The sequence below is a fragment of the Megascapheus bottae genome, chromosome 26 (assembly GCF_031878675.1).
Source record: "Megascapheus bottae isolate mThoBot1 chromosome 26, mThoBot2.hap1, whole genome shotgun sequence".
Lineage (NCBI taxonomy): Eukaryota > Metazoa > Chordata > Mammalia > Rodentia > Geomyidae > Megascapheus > Megascapheus bottae.
This window is the reverse complement of record NC_143534.1, coordinates 808,303-832,222: the sequence shown is the minus strand read 5'-3', so window position 1 is coordinate 832,222 and position 23,920 is coordinate 808,303. Positions and strand designations below refer to the sequence as shown.

At 57.5% G+C, this 23,920-nt stretch overlaps 1 protein-coding gene across 1 annotated transcript; it reads left to right on the top strand.

Moving 5' to 3' along the window:
* Positions 1-2,863: 2,863 nt before the first annotated feature.
* On the top strand, positions 2,864-23,591 carry Egln1 (egl-9 family hypoxia inducible factor 1). Its single transcript, XM_090318733.1, has 5 exons — positions 2,864-3,622; positions 19,078-19,197; positions 19,948-20,084; positions 21,086-21,153; positions 21,812-23,591. Exons 1-5 carry the CDS (start codon positions 2,879-2,881, stop codon positions 21,874-21,876), a joined length of 1,134 nt encoding a protein of 377 aa, XP_090174859.1. The 5' UTR covers positions 2,864-2,878; the 3' UTR covers positions 21,877-23,591.
* Positions 23,592-23,920: the final 329 nt, after the last annotated feature.

The following is a 23,920-nucleotide window of genomic DNA, read 5'->3' as shown; positions in this document are numbered from 1 at the left end:
AAGTTCAAGCCCCAGTAACAGCATGGAAAAAATATATGTATACATGTTGAATTTATGACTCTGAACATTTGATTGGAATATATTAACAAAGATGTTGATATGAACATCTATTTAATAGTTTAAGCAAAGTAGAACAATATATATTTTCTTTGCAGGTTGCAGACCTACATAGTTATTTTAATATAAACTGTTGGGCTATTTTTTTTTTGTTTTTGCCAGTTCTGGGATTTGAACCCAGGGCCTGGGCTTTGTCCCTAAGCCTCTCTGTGTGCAAGGCTAGCACTCTACCACTTGAGCCACGGTGCTGCTTCCAGTTTTTTTTTCATCTATGTGGTACTGAGGAATGGAACCCAGGGCTTCACAAATGCTAGGCAAGCACTCTACCACTAAGCCACATTCCTGGCCCTTGTTGGGCTATTTTCAACACCTAAAAAACCCCCAAATTTTGATAAAATCAATTGTTTATGAAGTTCCTAATCGTGAGTGATTTCAGTATCTTTAGGGCTGTCCAGCAAAAAGCCTAAGAAGTATTAGACCCCACTTTTATTGAAGTACATCACATAAATTGTGTACAGGATCATCTTCATAGCTCCTCGACTTTAGACCTTTCTGATTTGCTTTGCTGGAAATCTTGTTGCTACAAAGGGCAGAGCTGGCGATTTCTTTTCCCCTGTTCTGTCCAGTTTCACTGTTTCCTCTGGGGCATTCAGTCCTGGGTTGTCCATTGTTAAATGCCCGCCTTAGCCTTGGAGGCACAGTCACTGTGGCAAACTCACAGGCATGCCTCCGGTGCTCTGAAGACATTTATTGAGCAAACTGATTGGGGATGCCTGATCAATGACTCTGGGAATCCAGACACACAGCGGAGCTAGGCCTGCGTCCTCTGTCCTGCACAAAGGTGCACTTGTGGTTGGGTCTGGAACTTGAGGTTGTGATGGGAATACTTACCTCAGTTTCCCAAAGACAAGTGAAGTGGAATTTCTGTCCTGTTCCTCAGGCTGGATTCCCAGGATGCCTGTTCTGTTTGCAATGGGGTTGTTCAGGTTGTAAATTCTGTCCAGGTGATGAAGAGCTATGGGGCGTGGGGAACCTTCCCGCTCCCCCTTACGGAATTTATCCTAAGTCAAATGTGACAGGACACCTCTGTAATCCCAGCACCAAGCTGGGCTCCAGGCCGGCTCCAGCTACACAGAGACACCTTGACTCAGAAACAAAATAAGGCACGAAGACCCGGGTTCAGTTCCTTGCTCCCACGTACCTAGACGTAGTGCTGAGGCTCAGAGGTGGAGCTGCAGCCTGGAGGAAGCCCGAGGACAGTGCTGGGGCCTGAGCTCAGCCCGGACGGAGAATCAATCAGTCAGTTAATCAATCAATCAATCAGTCAATCAACCAATCAACCAGTCAATCAATCAATGAGTCAGTCAAGGAATCAATCAGTCATTAATCAATCAAATCAATCAATCAATCAATCAACCAATCAGTCAATCAATCAATCAACCAATCAGTCAGTCAATCAACCAATCAATCAGTCAGTCAATGAGTCAATCAGTCAATGAATCAATCAGTCATTAATCAATCAAATCAATCAGTCAATCAATCAATCAACCAATCAGTCAATCAATCAACCAGTCAGTCAAGCAATCAATGAGTCAATCAGTCAAGGAATCAATCAGTCATTAATCAATCAAATCAATCAGTCAATCAATCAGCAGTCAATCAGTAAGTCTGCCACGGTGCTTACAGCGGCCGTAGCTCCCGCAGCTGGATAAATAAAAGCAGCCCCCGAGGGCGAGTGAGCCCGCGACCCGCCACGCGTGGGGCGGCCCGGACGGCCGGGGAGGCCCGCGGGCTCCGGTCGGGCTGGACGCGGCCCGCGGGGCGGCAGGGTGGGGAACAAGACCGGGGCCCGCGGGGCAGCAGGGCGGGGGACAGGACCGGGGCCCGCGGGGCGGCAGGGCGGGGGACAGGACCGGGGCCCGCGGGGCGGCAGGGCGGCCGGGCGGAGGACAAGACCGGGGCCCGCGGGGCGGCCGGGCGGGGGACAGGACCGGGGCCCGCGGGGCGGCAGGGCGGCCGGGCGGGGGACAGGACCGGCTCCCGCGGGGCGGCAGGGCGGAGGACAGGGCCGGGGCCCGCGGGGCGGCAGGGCGGGGGACAGGACCGGGGCCCGCGGGGCGGCAGGGCGGGGGACAGGACCGGGGCCCGCGGGGCGGCAGGGCGGCCGGGCGGGGGACAGGACCGGGCCCGCGGGGCGGCAGGGCGGCCGGGCGGGGGACAGGACCGGGGCCCGCTTTGTCCGCGGCGCGCCGGACGCGGGGCCGGCGGGCGCGGGCGGCCGGGGCTCGGCGCGGCCTCGGCGGCGGCGCTTCCCCGGCTTCCGCTTCCTGCGCGTCCCCGGCAGGTGTCGCCGCGTCCCCGCGCGGCCCGGCCGGAGCCGCAGCCGCGGAGGGGCGGAGCCAGGGCGGAGGGAGGGCGGGGGCCTGGCCGCGCCCGCCCCCCGCGCCCGCCCGCGCCGGGTCGCCGGGGCCGTGGTGTACGTGCGGCGCGCGCGGAGCGAGAGGCGCTCGCAGGCCCGCGCCCTGCCCGCCCGCCCGCCGGACTCCGAGCCCGCCCAGCCCGGCCCAGCCCAGCCCGGCCCAGCCCGGCCCGGCCGCCCGCCGCCGCCCGCCGCCCGCCGCCCGCCCGCCGCCGCCGCGATGAGGCGCTGAGCGCGGAGCTGACGGCGCCGAGCTGCGCCGCGGCCAGGCCGGGCCCGGCGGGCCAGGGCGCGCACGGCCTCCCCGCGCGGGCGGCGGAGCATGGCGCCGTGACGGCCCCGCCGCCGCCGCCCCCGCCGCCGCCCCGCGCCCGGCCCGGGCCCCGGCCCGGCCCCGCCGCCATGGCCAGTGACAGCGGCGGGCCCGGCGCGCCGAGCGCGAGCGCCAGCGAGCGGGACCGGCAGTACTGCGAGCTGTGCGGGAAGATGGAGAACCTGATGCGCTGCGGGCGCTGCCGCAGCTCCTTCTACTGCAGCAAGGAGCACCAGCGCCGGGACTGGAAGAAGCACAAGCTCGTGTGCCAGGGCGGCGAGGCGGGCGCGGGCCCGGCGCCGCCCGCCGGGGGAGCCGCGCGCCCGGACTGCGCCCGCGACGCCGCCCGGACCGCGGCCGGACGCCGCCCGCCCGAGCCCGCGGCCCCGGAGCCGGCGGCCCGGCGCTCGCCCGGCCCCGAGCGCGCCAGCCTGAGCCCCGCGGCGGGCGGCGAGGCGCTGAGCCCCGGCGGCGGCCCGCGGCCCAACGGGCAGACGAAGCCGCTGCCCGCGCTGAAGCTGGCGCTGGAGTACATCGTGCCCTGCATGAACAAGCACGGCATCTGCGTGGTGGACGACTTCCTGGGCCGCGACACCGGCCAGCGCATCGGCGACGAGGTGCGCGCGCTGCACGACACGGGCCGCTTCACCGACGGGCAGCTGGTCAGCCAGAAGAGCGACTCCTCCAAGGACATCCGGGGCGACCAGATCGCCTGGGTGGAGGGCAAGGAGCCCGGCTGCCAGACCATCGGGCTGCTCATGAGCAGCATGGACGACCTCATCCGCCACTGCAGCGGCAAGCTGGGCAACTACCGGATCAACGGCCGGACCAAGGTCAGGGCCGGGCGGCGGCGGGGGGCCGGGGCGGAGGAGGCGGAGGAGGAGGAGGAGGAGGGCCCGGCGCTGGAGGAGGAGGAGGAGAGCCGGGGCGGAGGAGGAGGAGGAGGGCCGGGCGCTGCAGGAGGAGGAGGGCCGGGGCGGAGGAGGAGGAGCGCCGGGGCGGCGGAGGACCGGGGCGGAGGAGAGCCGGGGCGGAGGAGGAGGAGGAGGGTCGGGCGCTGGAGGAGGAGGAGGGCCGGGCGCTGGAGGAGGAGGAGGGCCGGGCGCTGGAGAAGGAGGGCCGGGCGCTGGAGGAGGAGGAGGGCCGGGGCGGAGGAGGAGGAGGGCCGGGCGCTGGAGGAGGAGGGCCGGGCGGCGGAGGGCCGGGCGCGGGCCGCCCTCCGTGGGGACGCCGCCCGGCCCCCCCTTCCCTCTCCTCCCCTGGCCCCGCCCCGCCCCGGCCCGGTCCCGGTGTGCGTGGGGCGGCTGTGCCCGCCTGCCAGGCCCCGGAGCTGGCCCGGCGCGTTCCGCCGGCGCTGACGGAAGCCTCGGCCCCTCCTCGGCGGAGGCCGCGCCCGGGGACCCTGCGGGCCGCTGCGGGCCGGCCGGGCGGAGCTGGGGTCGACAGGCTAGGCTGCACCTTAGCGGAGGTCCTCGGCCCGCTTTATGTCTGCGATCCTCGTGAGAAGGAACCGGGCCGCCACGATCCCTGGAGAGGACACGCGGGCGCGCGCACACACACACACACACACACACACACTGGAGAGGACACGCGGGCGCGCGCACACACACTGGAGAGGACACGCGGGCGCGCACACGCACACACACACTGGAGAGGACATGCGGGCGCTTGCGCACACACACACACACACTGGAGAGGACACGCGGGCGCGCGCGCACACACACACACACACACACACTGGAGAGGACACGCGGGCGCGCACACACACACACACACACACTGGAGAGGACACGCGGGCGCGCGCACACACACACTGGAGAGGACACGCGGGCGCGCGCACACACACACTGGAGAGGACACGCGGGCGCGCGCGCACACACACACACTGGAGAGGACACGGGGGCACGCGCACGCACACACACGCGTTTACACACCGTGCGCACACACACATGCGCGTGCACACCTCCCCACACATGCGCGTGCGTACACACCGCGCACACCCGCGCACACCCCACACAGACGCACGTGCGCGCGTGCACACCCCGCACACGCGCGTGCACACACCGAGCACACACATGCGCGTGCACACCCACACATGCACGTGAACACACCCCCCACACACGTGCGTGTACACACCCCACGCAACACACCACCGCCAGGCGCAGCCCTGTGCACCATCTTTCTGTCCAGAGCCAGCCTCCTTTCCCGTGGGGGCGGCCGTGGGGCTGCCCACTCCTCCCCGCCGCCCTGTCCGCCTGGCTTCCAGCCCCTCCAGGGCCACCCGCCCTGCTCCCCTCCTCCCGCTTGGGCTTGGGGTCTGGAGAGTCTGGAGAGGGGCTGGGGACAGCCGGGCCCTCCCTCCGGGCAGCCTGTGTGTGTGAGCAGCTGTCGGACTCCCTGGCCGGCCTGTGTGAGCAGCTCTGAGCCCTGGCACTTCCCGGGCAGCGTGCAGCGCGCCCTCTGCTTTGCCGCCCGGAGAGTCAGACCTTCAGAAGTGCGTGTGTTACGTGCTCTCTCAGGAGACTACAGGAAGGACAGTTGTTTCATGTGAAGCAGGAAGGGAAAGAGGGTCTGATTAAACCTCGCTGTCCATTTTCCACAAGATTTTCATTTATAGTTTTAAAAAGAAAGGTGGTTTGGGGTCACATCTGAACCCAATATGGATCCCAAAGCGAGAGGGAAGCTGCCTGGCACAGAGCCTTGCTCTGCAGGTGAGCCGCTGCTTAACTCAGGGTGATGAAGCAAGCCCTGTCCTACTTCTTTCTTGATCTGCTTTCCCCAGGAACTGAGCCTTTCCAGGTAAGCTGAGACCGCCTCTCTCCTGTTCTCCCCAAGAAGGGGCAGAAGAGCACCTGCTCGGCAGATGTTTTCTGGGAAGGTGTGCGTTCTGTCTGGAGGCGCCCACCTCTGGCAGACCTGAGGGGGTTGCCCCCTGTTGAGGGCCAAGAGGAGGGGCGTTGATCTTACCTTTGCATCAGACCAAGGACCTGGTTCAGAATCTGTGACTGACCCTAGGGGATTCTTTTCATTATACTTGCAGGCTGAAAGAATTTTGGAGGTCATGTTTGAACATGTAATTTAAGTGTTTCTGGTGGGGGAGGGGGGCCCCAGGGTATGGGTTTTTGAGAAGAGAGAAGGTAGGCAAAACACTACTCCCAGGGCTGGAGGTTTGGCCTAGTGGTAGAGTGCCTGCCTAGCATGCACGAAGACCTGGGTTTGATTCCTCGTACCACATACATAGAAAAAGCCAGAAGTGGTGCTGAGGCTCAGGGTAGAACACTAGCCTTGAGAAAAGCCCGAGGACAGTGCCCACGCCCTGAGCTCAAGCCCAGGACGGGCAAAAACAAAACAAAACAAAACACTACCCCCAGGCAGATGCCGAGCTACCCAGGGCAGGGGGGGCGGTGAGGCTCCATACAGACAGCAGCCTGGCCAGCGTGTAGGTGACGTGGGCTCTGGGCAGAAGCGAAGCCCTGCCAGCTTTCCCACTGCGGGGGCTGGGGGGGCAGGTGTGGTGTGGACCAGGAGGGGTCGCTCCCTGACACGACACTAGCGCTAAGGTTTGTGTTTTTGTTGCTAGTGGGTAATTACTGTCAGCTTTATATATAGTGTAAGGAAAACGGAGGAGAACAGAAAAGGAATAGGTCGGACTCGATCCTCAAACGTGAGGACTGTTTACTGAGGAACAGCGAGTGGCACAGACCTTTCCTTGGGATTGGAGGCTGTGCCCAGGGCTGGATTTGGGGGTAGGTTATACAGGGCTTAACATGGAGGCAACACTAAAAACTGGGTTCTGGTCTGCTGGGGTCCAGGGTGGTGGTGTAGGCCAGGCCCACCCTGGGTGGGGGGGCCATTATTCCCTGTGAACAGCATGTGAGCATGCACCTGGTTCTACGCTTGACCTGGGGAACAAGACAGGACTCAATCCTTCCCAGGCCATCTTCAGATACATAAAAAAGATTGGGCTGGAGGGAGGAGGCGGGTCCTTCAGGTAATCCTGGCTCACAGCTGAGCTATGTCAAGTTTGCAGATACCGTGATTAATAAGTCTTAAATAAGTATAGTTCTGGGGCCAGGAGTGTGGCCTGGTGGTCACAGCATGTACCCAGCTCACCCAGCATGTACGAAGCTCTGGGTTCAATTCCTCGGTACCACATACATGGAAAAAGCCAGAAGTGGTACTGTGGCTCAAGTGGCCAGTCCTGGGCTTGAACTGAAGGCCTGGGCACTGTCTTTGGATTTTCTCAAGGCTAGAGCTCTGCCACTTGAGCCACAGCACCACTTCCAGCTTTTTCTTTTTCTTTTTTTTCTTATGGGTCATGGGACTTGAACTCTGGGCCTGGGTGCTGTCCTTGAGCTCCTCAGCTCAAGGCTCCTGCCCTACCCCTTGAGCTACAGCCCCACTTCCCGTTTTCTAGTGATTCATTGGACATAAAAGTCTTTAGTGCCCTGGGCTGGCTTTGAACCGAGATCCTCAGACCTCAGCCTCCTGAGTAGCCAGGATTACAGGCGGAAGCCACTGCACCCAGCACTTTCAGCTTTTTCTACGTTTGTGGTATTGAGGAATCTAACCCAGGGCTTTGTGCATGCTAGGCAAGGGCTCTACCACAAGGCCACACTCCCAGCCCAGCTCTAGCCTTGAGAAAGCTCAAGGACAGTGCCCAGGCCCTGAGTTCAAGCCCTAGGACTGGAAAAAAAAAAAAGAGTCCAGATCAGAAGCATTGGCTGAATGTGGGTGTTGTTTGTGGTTGCAGAGAGGTCTTCGGAAAAGAGTGTCCTACTGTGAGAGTAATTTCAGAGGTGTCTCCTTGTTGAGTACAGGCGGCTCATGCCTGACAGTTGAGGATCTTGGTTTGAAGATAGCCAGAGTAGACAGATCAGAGAGATTCTTTAACTAGCAAAAGCTGGAAGTAGACATATGGCTCCAGTAGTAGAAGGCCAGTCTTAAATTAAAAAAAAAATAGAGTTAGAGCAAAAGGCCTGGAAGTTCAAGCTCCAGTACTGGCACCAAAGAGAAGAATAAATGTGAGCCTTGGATGTGTGCTGCTTCTTACCTTCTACACTGCTCATGGGTCATTGTTCCCATGGTAGATCAGGGGAGGGAGAGGGGAATCCTGCAGAATCCTGGGGCTTGGGCTCAGGTCTGCAGCCACACTGTGCACATGCAGGGCCTAGAAATTAGGTGGCTGGGGGTGGACAGTGGGATAGCGACCACTCTTTTTTTTTTTTTTTTTTTTTTGCCGGTTGTGGGGCTTGAGTACTGTCCCTGGGTACTGGGTCTGGGCACTGTCCCTGAGCTATTCAGCTCAAGGCTAACCCTCTACCACTTGAGCCACAGCTCCACTTCCAGTTTTCTGGTGGCTAATTGGAGATAAGAGTCTCCTGGACTTTGCTACCCAGTCTGGCTTTAAACCTCCATCCTCAGCTCTCAGCCTCCTGAGTAGCTAGGATGATTCTAGGCGAGAGCCACCTCACCAGTGTGACTGCTCTTTCTGGGCTTTGGTTTCCTCAGAGTCACCTTCAATCCTTTTCATCAGGTCTGTGCTTATTCAGCTTCTTTAAAAGATAAACCACAAGGGAAGCCTGAAGTAAAACAGAAATGTAATCGCTGCTACTGATGAAACCTGGTTCTACTTTCTCTGCTCTTCTCTTGGGGATCCCCTCCCTTCTGCACGTAAACTGCCCTTGGCGCCCTCACCCTTCCCTCCATCAGGGCTGGTGATGTGCACTTGGGCAGAGCAGCATTCTGGGGCCATCAGAAAATGTAGGTACCTTCGCCAGTGTGGTGTTTCAGGCCTGCAATTCCAGCTCCCAGGAGGTACAGGTAGGAAGATTGTGGCCTGAAGCCAGCGAGGTTGAGAAGCAAAACGCTATCTGAGAAATAAACCAAAGCCAAAGGGCTCAAGTGGGTAGAGTACCTGTCTAACAGGGGCCAGGTCCTGTAAGCCTCGCTACTCACGAGGCTGAGCTCTGAGGGTCATGGATCACACAGCTAGCCTGGGCAGACAAATCTAACCGACTCTTCCTCAGGTAACCAGCAAAAAGCTGAGCGTGGCCGTGGCTCAAGTGGTAGTTTGACCTATATATTTCACTCTCAGCTCAGTTCTGAGTGAAAAACCACAGGAAAGTGCAAGGTCTTGAGTTCAAGAGTTCAAACCCCAGGACCAGAACCATGGGGGGAGGGGAGGGGCAGAGGGGCTGTGTGGAACGAAAAGGAAGAAAAGCCAGGCTCCCGCTCACACCTGTAATCCTAGCTACTCAGGCGGAGATCTCAGGATCACGGTTCAAAGTCAGCCCAGGGCACAAAAGTCTTATCTCCAAATAACCACCAGAAAACTGGACATGGCACTGTGGATCTGAAGAGCTCAGGGATAGTGCCCACGCCCAGAGTTCAAGCCCCAGGGCTGACAAAAAGGGGTAGGGGAGCAGCTAAGGAACAAGCACACATATCCTGAGTTCAAGTCCTAAGTACCACCCCAAAACGAGAGGTACGCTAGGGACCGTAACTGAGGCGGAGGAAAAAGAGGAACTCCAAGCAATGGAGGGAAAGCATTTGCTGTCAAAATTATAAGGATATTGATAAAAATAGGAGAATTATGGCTTCAGGGCCAGCCTGGGCTATGGATTATGTTTTGAGATGGTTTCTCAAAAAAAAAAAAAAAAAAAAGCCTTGGGGCTGAGAATGTGGCCTAGTGGTAGAGTGCTGGCCTAGCGTACATGAAGCCCTGGATTTGATTGCTCACTACCACATACACAGAAAAGAAAAAACAAAAACAGAAGTGGAGCTGTGGCTCAAGTGGTAGAGTGCTAGCCTTGAGCAAAAAGCGGCTCTGAATTCAAGCCCCAGGACCAGCACACACATTCACAAAAAGAGCCGCTGAAAGATAAGTACAGTTACTAGAATTGTGTGCGTATCATTTTGGAATTCATCTGTTCCATAAAAAGGTACCCTGTTACCAGGAGAGGTTGAATCTGTTAAGCTCCACGCTTTTCAAGACCAAGGTTTTCAGTTGCACTGCAGTTGACTGGTCAGCTCTGGCCGATGCTGGCTTCAGAGCAAGGAACAGGATGAGGAAAACCCTGCTGGCAGCAGTGCCATGGAGGTGTGGGGACGTCCGCTCAGATGGTAGAGCGGAGCCAGGCCCCGGTCCCCGGAGCCCCACCGAGCTGCTTCCCGAGTGCAGACAGGAGCCTGCAGGGATGCATGACTCCCTGTGGTTTAAGCTCGTGTAAATAAACAAAAAGTAAAGTCCATGTAAAAACAACCCAACAAGACTTCCTCCTCCACCTACTTCTCCTCTCCTCTCGCTCCTGGAATGTGGGATACACACACTGAAACGGCTTAGTGATGGCTTATGGCTGCATCAGATTCAAGATCCAGGTCAGTTGTCTTGTGAGCAAAGGCTGGAGCATGGGTCACAGTCAGGCAGCCTCGAAGGGCTGGCCCTTGAAAGGTTAGTTGGGCAGGGTGTGCTGCACCCAGATTCATCTCAGCAAGAAAGCATTTTGTCTGATGCATTAGCTTGACTGCAAACAACCCCCCTGGGGGATTGAACCCTGCGCCTGCCCTCTGAGGGCCAGGTGAATGTTCAGAACCCTTCGTGGGCAGGGAATTCCCTTCAAAGAATGAGACCTTTCTGCATGTTTATAATACTTGTTTTTTATTTATTCTTGTGGGTCGTGGGGCTTGAAATTGGCCTGGCGCTGTCCTTGAGCTCTTGAGCTCAAGGCTACCACCCTATCTTTGAGCCAAGCCCCACTTCCTATTTTCTAGAGGTTAATTGGAGATAGGTCCTTTTGTTCTCAGGCTGGCTTTGAACCCCTGAGTAGCTAGGATGACAGGCGTGAGCCACTGTGCCCAGCTTGCATATTTATGATTTATGTACATTGGGAGGAGGGCATGTTGATGCAAAACACTGTGCTTGTGTGTGTTAGGTTAGTACGGGGGCTTGAGCTCAGGGCCTAGCCCTGTCCTTGGGCTTTCCTCGAGGCTGGGCTCTACCACTTGAGCCGCAGCACCACTTCCAGCTTTTTCTGTGCATGTGGTGCTGAGGCTTCGTGCGTGCTAGGCCAGCACTGCACCGCTAGGCCACACTCCTGGCCCTCATCCTTTTTTCTTAGGGGCTCAGTGCTTTCCCGCTTTAGTCCCTCGAAGGTTTAGAAGGATTCTGACCTGGCCACTTCACACACAGACACACATTTTTTGTTGTTGTTGTTGTTGTTGTTTTCCTTTTTCCTTTTAAACAGGAAATAAGTTCCAGAGAGGTTTAGGACTTGTTCAAGGACACAGCTAGCTGGGGACAGAGGCAGCCGCGGGCTCAGCTCCCTCTTCTGTCTGGCCTTTATGCTGCCTCTGGAGAAACCGCACACTGCCACCCAAGTGACTTCCAGTGTTCTAGACATCGTTTGAGGATGTGCCTGAGCTTGTGCGACTTCCTGTTCCTTCTTCCTCTGCTCTTGGGCCTATCTGAGGCTGCAGCCGTGAGGATTCCTGCCTCCATGTCCCCCCGTCGCTCCTCAGCAGGAGTGGGCGCTCTGCCTTTCCCCACCAGCCCTGGAGTCTGCCCTTGGTCTTGCCCTGTGTGTTCTGAGGCCTGTGCCTCTCTGCTGTGCCTTTGCATTCATCTGCCTGCTTTGTTGTGATTGATGATTGATTGATTTTGCTTTAGGCCTTTGAAGCTATAGCAAGTTCTTGGGCGGTTTTGGCAAGTCGTTTTTACTCCTTGGGCTTACGGTTGCCTCTTCTTGCACACCCAAGCCCCACTTCCAGTGCTGTTGGAGAATTGAGCAAGCTGTCCTTAGAGTTCACGTCTAACATTGACTCTAGAAAGGAATCCTGTGTCCAAAAAGCCAAAGCAGAAAAACCAAACTCTAAGAGGTGGTCTCCTGGGCTCAGCCTTTAGCCAGGCGACCGTCCGCACTCCAAGGCCTGTCTCTGCTTGCACTTTCATTGGGGGAGTTTGTACACCATAGTCCTTTTGTTTTTGAAGGTTTGGACAGTCCTGTGGCTCCCATGGACTTGGTCTCCCCGGGTTCGAAGCTCTCTTGTTTCTTACCAGCCCCTCTTGGGGCTCATTGGCTACAGAGGACACCAGTCCCCCAGCTGAACCGGCTCTGGAGCAGGAGCTGAGCCTGAACTAAGCCGGAAAGCGAGCTTCTTGTGCAGGGCTCTCTTGCCACGGGGACAGGAAGTAGAAATGTGTGTAAGGAATTTGTGACGTGCCAGGAGGTCCACATGCAGACAGGAATGGACAGGGCAGGGCAGAGGGGTGGCTGTCCTCCTCTAGATGGGCACAGCAGAACAATACCTGTGTCTCCATTCACATGAAGTGAGGGTGGGTACATGGATGCGTGGGAGAGCTTGCCACGTGAAGGTGTTAGGTAGAAAATACAAAACACACGGGTGGGCGTCGGGTCCTGGTGAGGGGGCGGAGGCAGGAGTGGAGGGCAGAGGGCAGACTGGAGGGATTTGCCTGGCAGGCTTCCCAGGGGCGTTGGTTTTAAGTGGTCTGTGAGCGGGCGCAGTGGTACATCTGGGGCTCCGTAACTTCTCTGCATCCTGGCAGAGAGGATGGCGTGAGCTCGGGAATTCGAGGCCCGACTAAGCAACATGGCAGACCCGATGCACAAATGTGCTCATGAGCCATTGGCCGAGTTCTGGGTGACTGTGAATGCCCTCCCTGGCCGTCGGAGAGCAAGGACGAGCCAAGGGTGACTTGAGGGCTGTGGCTGCAGCCATCGGAAGGAAGTGTTACTTTGTCTTGCCCTCACTCGCTCCTCCGCGCTGCAGGGTGTTTGGTTCCCATTTATAGTTCCTGCTGACACTGCTGGCCAGCTTGAGCTGCTGGAGAAGGGTCTGTGCCCGGCTGGCCCACGTCCCTTCCGCTGGGCTGCCCGTGCCCATTGACTCCTGGCCCTCCCTCCCTCACTGGCCTCACTCATTGCCCCCTTTTTGCACCCCCCGGGCTCTGCTCGCAGGACCCCCTCTCCAGATGGCAGGAAGCCGGGGGCCTGTGGCTCACGCCGGGAATCCTGGCTCCTCCAGAGGCTGAGCTCTGAGGATTGCAGTTCAGAGCCAGCCCGGGCAGGACGATTCAAGAGACTTAATCTCCAGGTAACCACTAGAAACCGTTAGTGGCTCCTGGCTGGAAGGGGAGAGCGGCAGCTGAGCTTCACCACAGACCCCGCCGAGAGGGCACAGAGGCGGCTGGCCCGCAAGCCTGAGGCTCCCGTCCTCTCTTGCCAGTTTCAGGAGCGGCACTGTGTGCCTTGACTTCGGGGAGTGAGTGGCGCTCTTTCCTGTGACCAGTGCATGCTGCCTGGCCTGTGGCGCTGCGCCTTTCCTCCTTGCAAGGCCCCGTGCACTGGGTGGGCTCTGGGGCTTTAGTGCGTCTGCCCTTTCAGACTTACTTGTGCTGCTCATTGCCGTCTGGAGTGGAAAGCAGGGTTGGCGTGGGTGCCGTGCAGTGAGCAGAGCTCCGTCGGTGTTTGCGCAGCAGAGTCAGCCATGAGGGCTTCTGATTCCTGCACCTGGACCGGGCCGGTGCTGCAAACCCAGCGTGGTGTAGATAGACTGCTTCCTGGTCAGGCAGGGGTGTGTGAGGAGCTGGAGAAACAGGTTTGCACGTTCTCCTGTCTGTGTCTCCTTGTGTTCACTGGGTACCCCGTGTGCCCAGCTCTGCCCTGCGCCTCGGGCGACGCCAGCTTGCCGCTCTCTGCAGCCCTGCCCCAGGGACTGTGCATGGTAGACATGGGACAAACACCATCTGGTGGCAGCTGCGAAGCTCCCTTTCTCTGTGCCTTGGGATTTGAACCCAGGGCCATGATAAGCCAGGGCACTGGGGCCTCACACCTGTGACCCTCGCTAGCTATTCAGGAGGTGAGGTCTGCGGATTATGGATCAAAACCAGCTCAGGCAGGAAGGTCCATGAGACGTTTTTTGTTCTTTTGTTTTGGTTTTTTTTTTCTTTCCAGTCCTGGGCTTGAGCTCAGGGCCTGAGCACTGTCCTTGGGCTTTCTCAAGGCTACATTCTACCACTTGAGCCACAGCACCGCTTCTGGCTTTCTCTGTGTACGTGGTACCAAGGAATCAAACTCAGGTCTTCGTGCATGCCAGACAAGCACTCTACCACTAGGCCAAACTCCCAGCCCCATCCATGAGACTCTTATATCCATTCAACCCCAGAAAACCAGAAGTGACGCAGAGTGGCTTGAAGTGGTGCAAAGCTCAGGGAGGGTGCACAGAAAGAGTTTAAGCCCCACAACTGACCAAAAAAGAAAAGAAGAGAGCCGGGAGTGTGGCCTAGTGGTTAGAGTGCTTGCCTAGCATGCATGAAGACCCGGGTTCGATTCCTCGGTACCACATACATAGAAAACGCCAGAAGTGGTGCTGAGGCTCAAGTGGTGGAGCTCTAGCCTTGAGAAAGTCCAAGGACAGTGCTCAGGCCCTGAGCTCAAGCCCAGGACTGGCAAAAAAAAAAAAAAAAGAAAAGAAAAGAAGAGAAGAGAACCGTTCATTTCCTGCCATGCATAGTTGGTGCTGGCTCTGGAAGCCTGAGAACCCAGGACCCCAGACCTGTGTGGACGTGAGCAGCGATCTTGAACTCACCGTGCACAGCCCAGGGTGTCCTACAGGCCCTCGATCCTCCACGCACCCCCGCTGGGGACCAGGGTGCCCTGGGCCTCTCCTCAGCCTCTCCATTGGGCACACTGAGCATCGTATCTGACATTCCGCTATGCCATGGTAGTTGAGATTTAATCACTTAATACCTGAATTTTCCCAGGGTAATATATTTTTTCCCCTTAACTCTCTTTATCTATTCTATAGTAATTTTCTGATACTTGAGATCATTCAAGAGCTCAGAGATCTGCTTAAAGGGTGCGATTCGGTTTTTCTGTGCGTGTCCGGGCCGGCTGCGTCCTCTCTGCCTTGCTGAGTCAGGCTGTTTGCCTCCTCTCAGCGACCCCACCCTCCGCTTCCTGTATCCCACCACTACTCAGCACCTCGGGACTTGGCCTCCCTGAGGTTCTGATCTGTTTTCTCAGCACTGGATTTGGGCTGGGAGTGTGGCCTAGTGGTAGAGTGCTTGCCCACAGGCGTGCGCGAGGCCCTGGGTTTGAGTCCTCAGCAATCACATAAACGGAAAATGCCAGAAGTGGTGCTATGGCTCAAGTAGTAGAGCACTGGCCTTGAGCAAAAGAAGCTCAGAGACAGTGCCCGGGCCCTGAGTTCAAGCCCCAGGTCCGACAAAAACCAGCGGTCTTGCAGAGGTTCTGTGGCGGGGTTGCCAGGGTCGGCGCTGCCCTCGCTGAGGGGCGTTTCTCCCTGCGGCGGTCACCACGCCGTCTCTGCTGACTCTGCTCTTTCTGGCCCCTCATTTTCTACATAAAAACAGCCCAGGTCAGCATTGCCTGCAGCTATTTTCAAGAGCCAGCATGGGGAGGAAGGGTCTGCGGAGGTGGCATTTCTGGTGCTGTTCCCTAGGCGGGGACCCTGTGGGACCCCGCGGCTCTGGTGACAGAGCTCCCCCACCCCTCCTGTCTGTCCCTAAGCTCCGTGGGCCACCGATGCCGAACGTCCCCAGGAAACGCCAGCAGCACGGTAGCTGTGCTGGTGCAGAGGTGCGAGGAGAGGACGTACCCGGTGCAGGGCAGGTCACCTCTCCTAGCTTGACAGAGACAGAGGAGGAAGCCCGCCCGGGTCACCTGTCACGCCTCCCTTCACTGAGAAGGGCGGGATCACACCGGGTGAGAAACGCTCCCACGAACCTTGTTCCTGGATTCAGACAGCATCTGCAGGCATCTGCAGGGAGGACCGGCGGGGGTTTGAACACACGGTCGCTGCATTTCAGTGCAGCTTTGGGAAGCAGGCTCACAACTCAGTGAGGCTTCCCTCCTGAATGCGCTGCTCAGGGACAGTCCCCTGGCCGGCTCCCCGGGGCCAGCGGCAGGCCTGTCCCCTGGCGGCTGTGCACTCTCCACTTCCACTCAGAGGTGTGAGAAAGCTGTCCAGTGCCCGGTAGACACCGAGTTGTTGAGTCTTAAACATGGACTAAGTGCTTTGACCCCTGGTACTCAGGAAAAGCAACAGATAGTTATTTTGGCCCCAGCGCCTTGAAAAGGGTTCTGTGGGCCAAGGGCGAGGAGAAGCATGCGCCGAGACTTCCACGCACTTTCTTGCTGTGAGCCGAGTTGAGCTGAACTGAAAGATCCAACGACAGCCAAAGTAGACCCAAGGAGGATTAATGGTTAAAAAACCGGAGACAGCTGTGCTGTGTGTGGAGCAGTGGTGGGGAAGGGAGGCTTCCTGTGTGGAGCAGAACCAAGCACCCATGTTCACAGGCCCCGGTGCCTGGCCTGCTGCTGGTCTCAGAGCTCCGAGGAGGGTGGCTGTGCCGGGAAGAGCCGCTCTCCCTCTGCCGTCCCATCTATGTGCTCACCCGACAACCGGGGAGCAAGGGTGGTGCTGCAGGTTTGGTTAGCTTCCTGTAGAAACCTGGGCCGGAAGCCGAGCAGGTCCACCCAGTGGGTTCATGTGGGCTGACAGCGCGATCAGGGGTTGAGGAATGCCAGCCAGGCTGCCGTAAGGACGGGAACCTGGCCGGGTACCGTCTGCGTGGTCCCCTCAGCGGTGTCCACTGGCTGGGATGGAATCGCATCGCTGGCCCATTCTGAAGCCCTCCCTGTGCAGAGTGGGGACCGGGGAGGCCAGCGGCCTCCTGCTGAGCTGGGAGGGAGGTGGGGAGGAGTCTGCTCCTGACAGCCTGGGCTGGGATGCGGGTTAGAGGCCCCGTGGAGCCTGAGTTCCGAGGGGGCGGGGAGGGGAGGGACAGGGCCCTTCTAGGTGTGCATGGGGCACAGCTCTCACCAGACGCCCTCAGTCACGTCGCCCTGATTGGCAGAACGGGGACCGGGACGCAGATCCAGGCCCGCGCTGCCCTGCCAGCTGCCTGCCCTGCTTTGAGTCCCCCCCAGGCTCTGGGGCGGCTGGTGGCAGGGTGCTAGCGCATGCCAGAGCAGCTGTAGCCGGTCACCCCAGCCTTGTCCCGCTGTCACCACCTGGGGACCCCCTCCCCCCACCCCCCCCAAGCTGGTTCAAGCCCCATGATTGACAAAAAAAAAGTGGGGGAGAGGACAGGCGCTGGTGGCTCACCTATAACCTTAGCTACTCAGGAGGGTGACATCTGAGCATCATACTTCAAAGCCGCCCAGATGGGAGGGAAAGTCCGAGGTGTTGGTTGGTTTGATCGGTTGTGAATTTGAGCTCGGGGTCTGGGCATTGTCCCTGAGTGTTCAGCTCAAGGCTAGTATTCTACCACTTTGACCCACAGCACCACTTCTGGTTTTCTGGTGGTTAATTGGAGATAAGAGTCTCATGCGACTTTCATGCCTGGGCGGGCTTAGAACCGTGTTCCTCAGATCTCAGCCTCCTGAGTAGCTAGGATTATAGGCGTGAGGCACCGGCACCTAACAAGTCTGAGACTCTTATCTCCAGTTAACCGCCAGAAAGGCTGGAAGTGGAGCTGTGGCTCAAGTGGTAGAGCGCTAGCCTTGAGCAAAAAGAAGAAAACAAAAAAGATGTGGAAGGGAGGGGAGAGGAGGGAGGCCAGGCCAGGCGCCTGTGGCTCTCGCCTGTCATCCTAGCTCCTCAGGAGGCTGAGATCTGAGGACCCGGTTCCAAGCCTGCCTGGGCAGGAAAGCCTGTGACTCTTACTTTCCGTTAACCACGGTGTCATTATGGCTCGAAGTGGCAGAGCACTAGCTTTGAGTGCAAAAGCTCTGGGATAGCGCCCAGGTCCCGAGTTCAAGCCTATGACAGGCAAAAACAAGGAGAGGGAAGGAAGGAAGGAGGGAAGGAAGGAAGGAAGGAAGGAAGGAAGGAGGGAGGGAGGGAGGGAGGGAGGGAGGGAGGGAGGGAGGGAGGGAAGGAAGGAGGGAAGGAAGGGGAGAAGGAAAGAAGGAAGTGACTTTGCTAAAGGCTAAAGCAGGAAGAGAATCTGCCTCCTGGCGGGGGAGCTGGGTGCGGGCCTCCTGCAGGACGGCCCTTAGTCTTCCCACACCACACGTCACCCTCAGCCATGTCCTTGAGCGTGTTTCGAGGTCTTTGAAGTGACGCGATGTGGTCTCCCGAGCAGCTGTTACCTGCACTTCTCGGTCTGCTGGCGCTCATGGATGGGCCTTGCTCGTCTTCAGATGAGCTCTCTCCTCGGCGGTGTCACCGCGGTCAAGTCCCTTCGGTTAGTCACCAGCTCTGGTCTTCCTCTCCGTGGGGGACGTCACCCCCAGGGCCACACCGGCCTGTGAAATCCTCTGTTAGCCGACTCGGCAGCCATGGCTGCTCCTCTGCTCCTGTCGCTGCCCCAGGCTGGTGTGCCTGCTCCGGTGGTTGTGCCCGGCCCTTGGCAGAGAGGAGTCCCCCACATGGTTTACCCGCCGCACACCTAGCCATGTGTGACCTTGCTGGGAAGGTCCTTGGGGCTGTGCTCTGCTGGCCGGGTGAGCAGGGGCTTGGCGCACGTGAAGATGAAGCTGCAGTGGGGACGAGTGGCCAGGCCACGTGTCCAGAGGTTGAGGCTGGGAGCCACCGCGAGGGGAGGTTCGGGAATCGTGAGTCCTGATGCACAGGTCACAGTTTCCTAAACCACGTGTCAGCTCTGATTGGTTTTTCATAAGCTTCCAGCAGCTTCCACCAACCTTTTTAGCCTAAGATGGCAGAACTCGACTTCTGTCTTGAAGTTGCACTGCAGACAGTGCTGTATTCTGTGTATGTGCGCGTGCATGCACGGGGCCCAGACAGCTGCATTCTGCTTTTGTGCGTGAGTGTGAGCACATGCTCACATGCGAGTGCACATCGGGGCCCCTGCTCCCTGTCCTGCAGGTCAATCGCTGGTGGGTTTCCCAGCAGATGCTTGAGTGTCTGAGCTTAGCACTGGCTGTGGAAGGACAGGGGAAGCTGCAAGCCTGGTGAGTTCAGCTGTAGCACTGCTGGAGGGGAGGGGAAGAGACGTGGCTCAGGCTTGGCAGAGGGTGTGGTGGGAAAGACCCGAGCTGTGACTGCCGTCCAGGGGTCACGGCAGCATGCAGCAGTGGTGGAAAAAGAGAGAACCGGCATTCGTCTGCCCAGTCCCCCGAGGCTTCTGTAGTCACCATCTTGCCACTTCGTTGCGGACCTTGGGCAGCCGCCCGCCCCCGCGCTGCAGGAAGAGGCTTCTCTGCGCCGTGTTCTCGCCACGCAGCTGGCCTCCCCATTGATTCACTCGTGGACTTCTCACTGGCTGTTGTTGTTACAGGCTATGGTAGCTTGTTACCCAGGCAACGGAACCGGCTACGTGCGTCACGTGGATAACCCAAATGGAGATGGAAGATGTGTGACCTGTATATATTATCTAAATAAAGACTGGGACGCCAAGGTACGCAACATAATTGAGGATTTTTCCATCCAATGTATGTAGTTTTCACTTACACGGGTGGCTTTCGCCTGTAATCCACAGCTGAGGTCAGAAGATGACAGTGTGAAGTCGCTGGGGCAGGAAAGTTTGTGAGACTCTTACTTCCAATTAACCAGCAAAAAAGCCAGAAGTGGAGCTGTGACACAAGTGGTGGATCACCACTTAGAGTGAAGCAGCTCGGGGACGAAGCCGAGGCCCTGAGCTCAGTTCTCACCCCCCCCCCCGCAAGATGCCTGGGGTTCACTGACCAGGCACTGAAGACAGGCAGGCAGGGGCCTTGTGACTAGAATCACTCGTCTCTTCAGGTCTGGGGATGGCTGGGGACCACACCCTACACTTCCTGCACTCCACCTGCAGAGGATTTCGTGGCTTGGTGGGCTGGTTTGTGCAGATGGAAGGCTCGGGAGCCAGTGTGGCTCGTCCCCCGAGCTCCCCAGGCTCGGCCAGATGAGGCCCTCACCGAGATGGCTCAGAACACTACATTAGTATACAGACACGCTCTCTGTCTGCCGTTTTGTCTGTTTCATCGAGTACTTCCTGAAGTCTCTAAAACGAGAAAATGCCCTTTTCCTAGCATTAGTCACGTGCTCACTGCTCCGCCTTGTGTACTGAGGTATGTTTGTGAATACTCCAAATGAGCCTCTCAGCTCACGGAAGCAGTCCGCTGGCGGGCAGGCGTGCTCCCTCTCACCTGTTCAACTCTTCTCCTAGGTAAGTGGAGGTATACTTCGAATTTTTCCAGAAGGCAAGGCCCAGTTTGCTGACATTGAACCCAAATTTGATAGACTGCTGTTTTTCTGGTCTGACCGCCGCAACCCTCATGAAGTACAGCCAGCATATGACACCAGGTAGTGTTCCTCGTCTGAAAGCTGCCACCAGTGCCAGGTGCAGGAGGGGACCCGGAGGACAGGGAAGGTTGGCTAGGAGCTGGAAGAAGGCCAGGCATGCTGGGTGGCGCCTATAATCCCAGCACCTGCTAGAAAGAGGCAGCCTGACACGGGGCGGGGAGGGAGCCGGGGCTGGGCCTTGGGTTCTGAGCTCCAGCCAGGGCTCTGTGCCCTTTTCTGTTTCCACAAGGAAGCTGGGATTCAGGAAGTGTCCGTGAATTAGCAAGTCTCTAGTTTGCAGATCCTCACTAAGGGGAGTGGGGAAACCAGGTCCTTTCCCTGGAAGAGGCCCGTGGGGACGCATTCTCCTGAGGAGTGTGGCCTGGACCAGCACCCACCGCCGGCGCCACTTGGCGTGGGAAGGTGGGGCTGCCTCCTCCTCTATCCAGCGCTACCTCAGGACCCATAAGAATGGAAAATTCTCGTGGATTTCCATGAGAGCCTAAAAGTTCCTGAGTGTAGTTCAGCGGCTTCTGTGGAGCCTCCAGGCCGCTGCAAACCCCACGGTTCTCTGCTGTGCAGCCAGCGGCGGCCATGGCACCTGGGCTTGAGCTCAGGGCCTGAGCACTGTCCTTGGGCTTTCTCAAGGCTAGAGCTCTACCACTTGAGCCTCAGCACCACTTCCAGCTTTTTTTCTATGTATGTGGTACCGAGGAATCGAACCCGGGTCTTCATGCATGCTAGGCAAGCACTTTAACCACGAGGCCAAACTCCCAGCCCCACCGGGGCTTCTTATCCCTGCCGTCCTCTCCAGTGTATGTCTTCCTGCTGTGTGTGACCACGTGCCTGCCAGATGATGGAGGGGTGACTCTGTCACTCTGCACGTGTGCGCACGTGCACACACACACACACACACACACACACAGCTTGTCCAGGCATTGCAGGTGTCAGCACAGCCTCACTGCTGCAAACTGCTTTTTCCTCATGCCGGCATTTTTACCCTGTTCTGAATTTTCTTTCAGGTACGCAATAACGGTTTGGTATTTTGATGCAGATGAGAGAGCAAGAGCTAAAGTAAAGTATCTAACAGGTGAGCCTGGTGGGGCCGTCAGGGCGGGGCGCGTGAGACGTGTTCACCAAGCCAGGCTCTGTCCCCGCGTGTGACAGGGTTTCTCCCGCATGCTCGTTGCGATTTTTCACTGTCTGGAGCCTGGGGAGGTCTGAGGCACAGGAAGCACCCCTCAACTACAAGCTGGCCAGCGGGCTGGATGTCAGTCCCCTTAAATGGGCCAGCCTGTCTTCCTCTAACCCTACCTTCTTTTTTTTTTCTTTTTTTGTCTGGTCATGGGGCTTGGACTCGGGGCCTGGACACGGTCCCTGAGCTCTTCAGCTCAAGGCTGCTGCCCTACCCCTGGAGCCACAGCTCCCCTTTCTGGTTTTCTAGTGGTTAATTGGAGATGAGTCCTTAGGTCTCAGCCTCTTGAGCAGCTAGGATTACAAGTGTGAGCCAGCGTGCCCAGCTTCTAACCTACCGTCTATCCCCCAAAGCCCGCCCAGTCTAACTACTGACACCCTGCAGTCCAGTGGACACGAGGGCTTCTGTCCACGTCAGGCATCACTGCCGTCCGCTCATGTGACGTGTTCTTACACATTCGGAGTGGAGGAGAGGCTGCGCTGGCGTGGTCAGAGGTCTGGCAGCAGGGGCAGGCCCCTCGGGTGCTTGATCAGTCCGTGCTTTTTCCTCGCAGGAGAAAAGGGTGTGAGGGTTGAACTCAACAAACCTTCAGATTCCACTGGTAAGGACGTGCAGTAGGCTGTGCCCAGCGACACCCACCTCGCCAGCCGGAACCCGGGAGCCTTCTGCCGACAGTGTGGACACAGTGACCGAAGGGACGAGCTGCCAGTTGGCATTTCACAGGATGGAACTGCTGTCGCGACCGGCCGGATGGAACAGAGGAGTGGCTGCTGTCCCCCGTGTCCCCTGAGGCAGTCCCCACCTGTGACAGCCCACACCGCAGCAGCGCCTCGGCTGCTCTCACGGGAAGTCAGGCCCTGGGTAGACCTGTTTCCATTTTTGTATTTTGCCAGATCTGTCATTTAGCTGAGTTTATTTCATCTCTTTTTTATATCAAGTTTGGATTTGGGATAATTTTTGTATGATTAGGTACAATTTATCAAAACTGAATTGAGAAAAAAATTACAGTATTATTCCTCAAAATAACATCGATCTATTTTTGTAAACCTCTTCGTATATTAAATTTTGCCCTAAAAGACCTGTTGCGGTGATTGTTGCCAGTGACTGGTGATTCCTTTTCTTTTGACTGGAATGAGGAAGGAGCAGCACCTTAGGTTGCCCGCAGAAAACCCAGAATGTTCCGTGGCCCGTCACCCACTAATCTGAACTCTGGAGGACTGCTGTGTTTTGGGCATTGTTAATAATGAAAGCTAACTGTAGACTGTCGCCGCGGAGTAGCAAGTCACATTTAGTTCATGTTTTACAGGGGTGGAGGAGACACAGGAAGAAGGGCGTAACCTTTTATTTATTTATTCTTTTAACTAAGTGACTGGCACTGCAGGAGCTTGAGTCTTCCCAGCATCAAGTTCCTAAGTCAAGGGCTTCTGCTCCCCCGGCCTCCAGGCCCCAGCTGGGCGTCCCCGCGGGGTGGCGGGCAGCCCGGGGTGCACGTGCGTGGAGATCACGCAAAAAGTGGCCACAGGATCCTGCCTCTGTGCCTGGACGTGAGGCCCCGAGGGCGGCCCCGACCCTCGTGAGGTGCAGCCCCGAGGGCTGCCATCCCTGTTCCGTCTGCTTTACGGAAACGTGGCTGTATAGAAATACTCGTGTATGCAGGCATGGCCGCCTCCACCTCCGCACAGTCCACTCAGATGGCACTGTGGGTGCTGACACGGGGGCGCGCTGTGCAGCGCTGTGCCCGTGGTCAGTTCTGCCCCTTGTCCTCCCCCACCCCCGGTGGCCACCAACATCTCTCCAGCAAGTGCCTCCTGAGCCCGGCCCCCAGGGACTGCCGGGCTGCGCCGTCTGGCTGTCACGGCAGGGACGTGGCTTCCCCTGGGCTCAGGCTGTCCCTCTGCAGGTGGACTCCTGCCAGGTACTGCTGTGGCCTTGGCTCGCCAGACAGCTAGCAAATGCCGTGGTTTTCTCGGAGACCATTGTGAAAAGGTGAAGAGACCAGGATTGCCATTTCCTTGATATTTAAAGCCTTTGATTTCGTTTTGGTCAGAGCAGTAACTACCCCCACCAGGGCTTCCACGCAAAGTCTAAGACAGATCTGTGGCTTCCGTGTGTTAGTGCTGGTTAGAGGTAAAGCTTTAGGATGCTATTCGACACATTAACCGCTGTAAAACACACCTTTATCAATAGCGGGTAAAGGGCTCTAGGATTCATCTAAAGATACACTCCAAAGTCATGTAATTGGGAAAGCAGTGTGGCGCTTTGGAAGAGCTCTCAAGTTGCTAACCTAATTTACAAGCTAATCTAATTAAAAAGATATATAAATGTTCTTGAAAGCATTATGGTCGTGACTTCCAGCTGTCTTTTTTTGTTGTTGTTTTAACCCGTTCTCAATCATTGGCTCTCATAGCTGCCTTGGACGCGGTGGCGGTGCTGTGTTGGCTCCAGACAAGCGGCAGGAGTGCTTTCCGCAGGGGTGGGGCAGAAGGGCAGACGTAGAGGGGCCAGCATGGCTGGAAACACCGTGGGTTATGGAATCCATGAGCTCCGTGTGGATCCTCTTGCCCTTTGACTGAAGGGCCTGTGTGGTCTTCACCTGTGCCCACCACGTTTCAGACAAACGTGGGCATGCTGTGTCACTGGCCGGTGAGATGTCGCCGGCCTA

Excerpts from the sequence above, each read along its gene's own strand:
- Egln1 (XM_090318733.1), top strand. The coding sequence starts at position 2,879 with ATGGCCAGTGACAGCGGCGGGCCCGGCGCGCCGAGCGCGAGCGCCAGC. Across the intron at positions 20,085-21,085 it reads CAGCCAGCATATGACACCAG|GTACGCAATAACGGTTTGGT; the intron begins GTAGTGTTCCTC and ends ATTTTCTTTCAG. Across the intron at positions 21,154-21,811 it reads TAAAGTAAAGTATCTAACAG|GAGAAAAGGGTGTGAGGGTT; the intron begins GTGAGCCTGGTG and ends TTTTCCTCGCAG.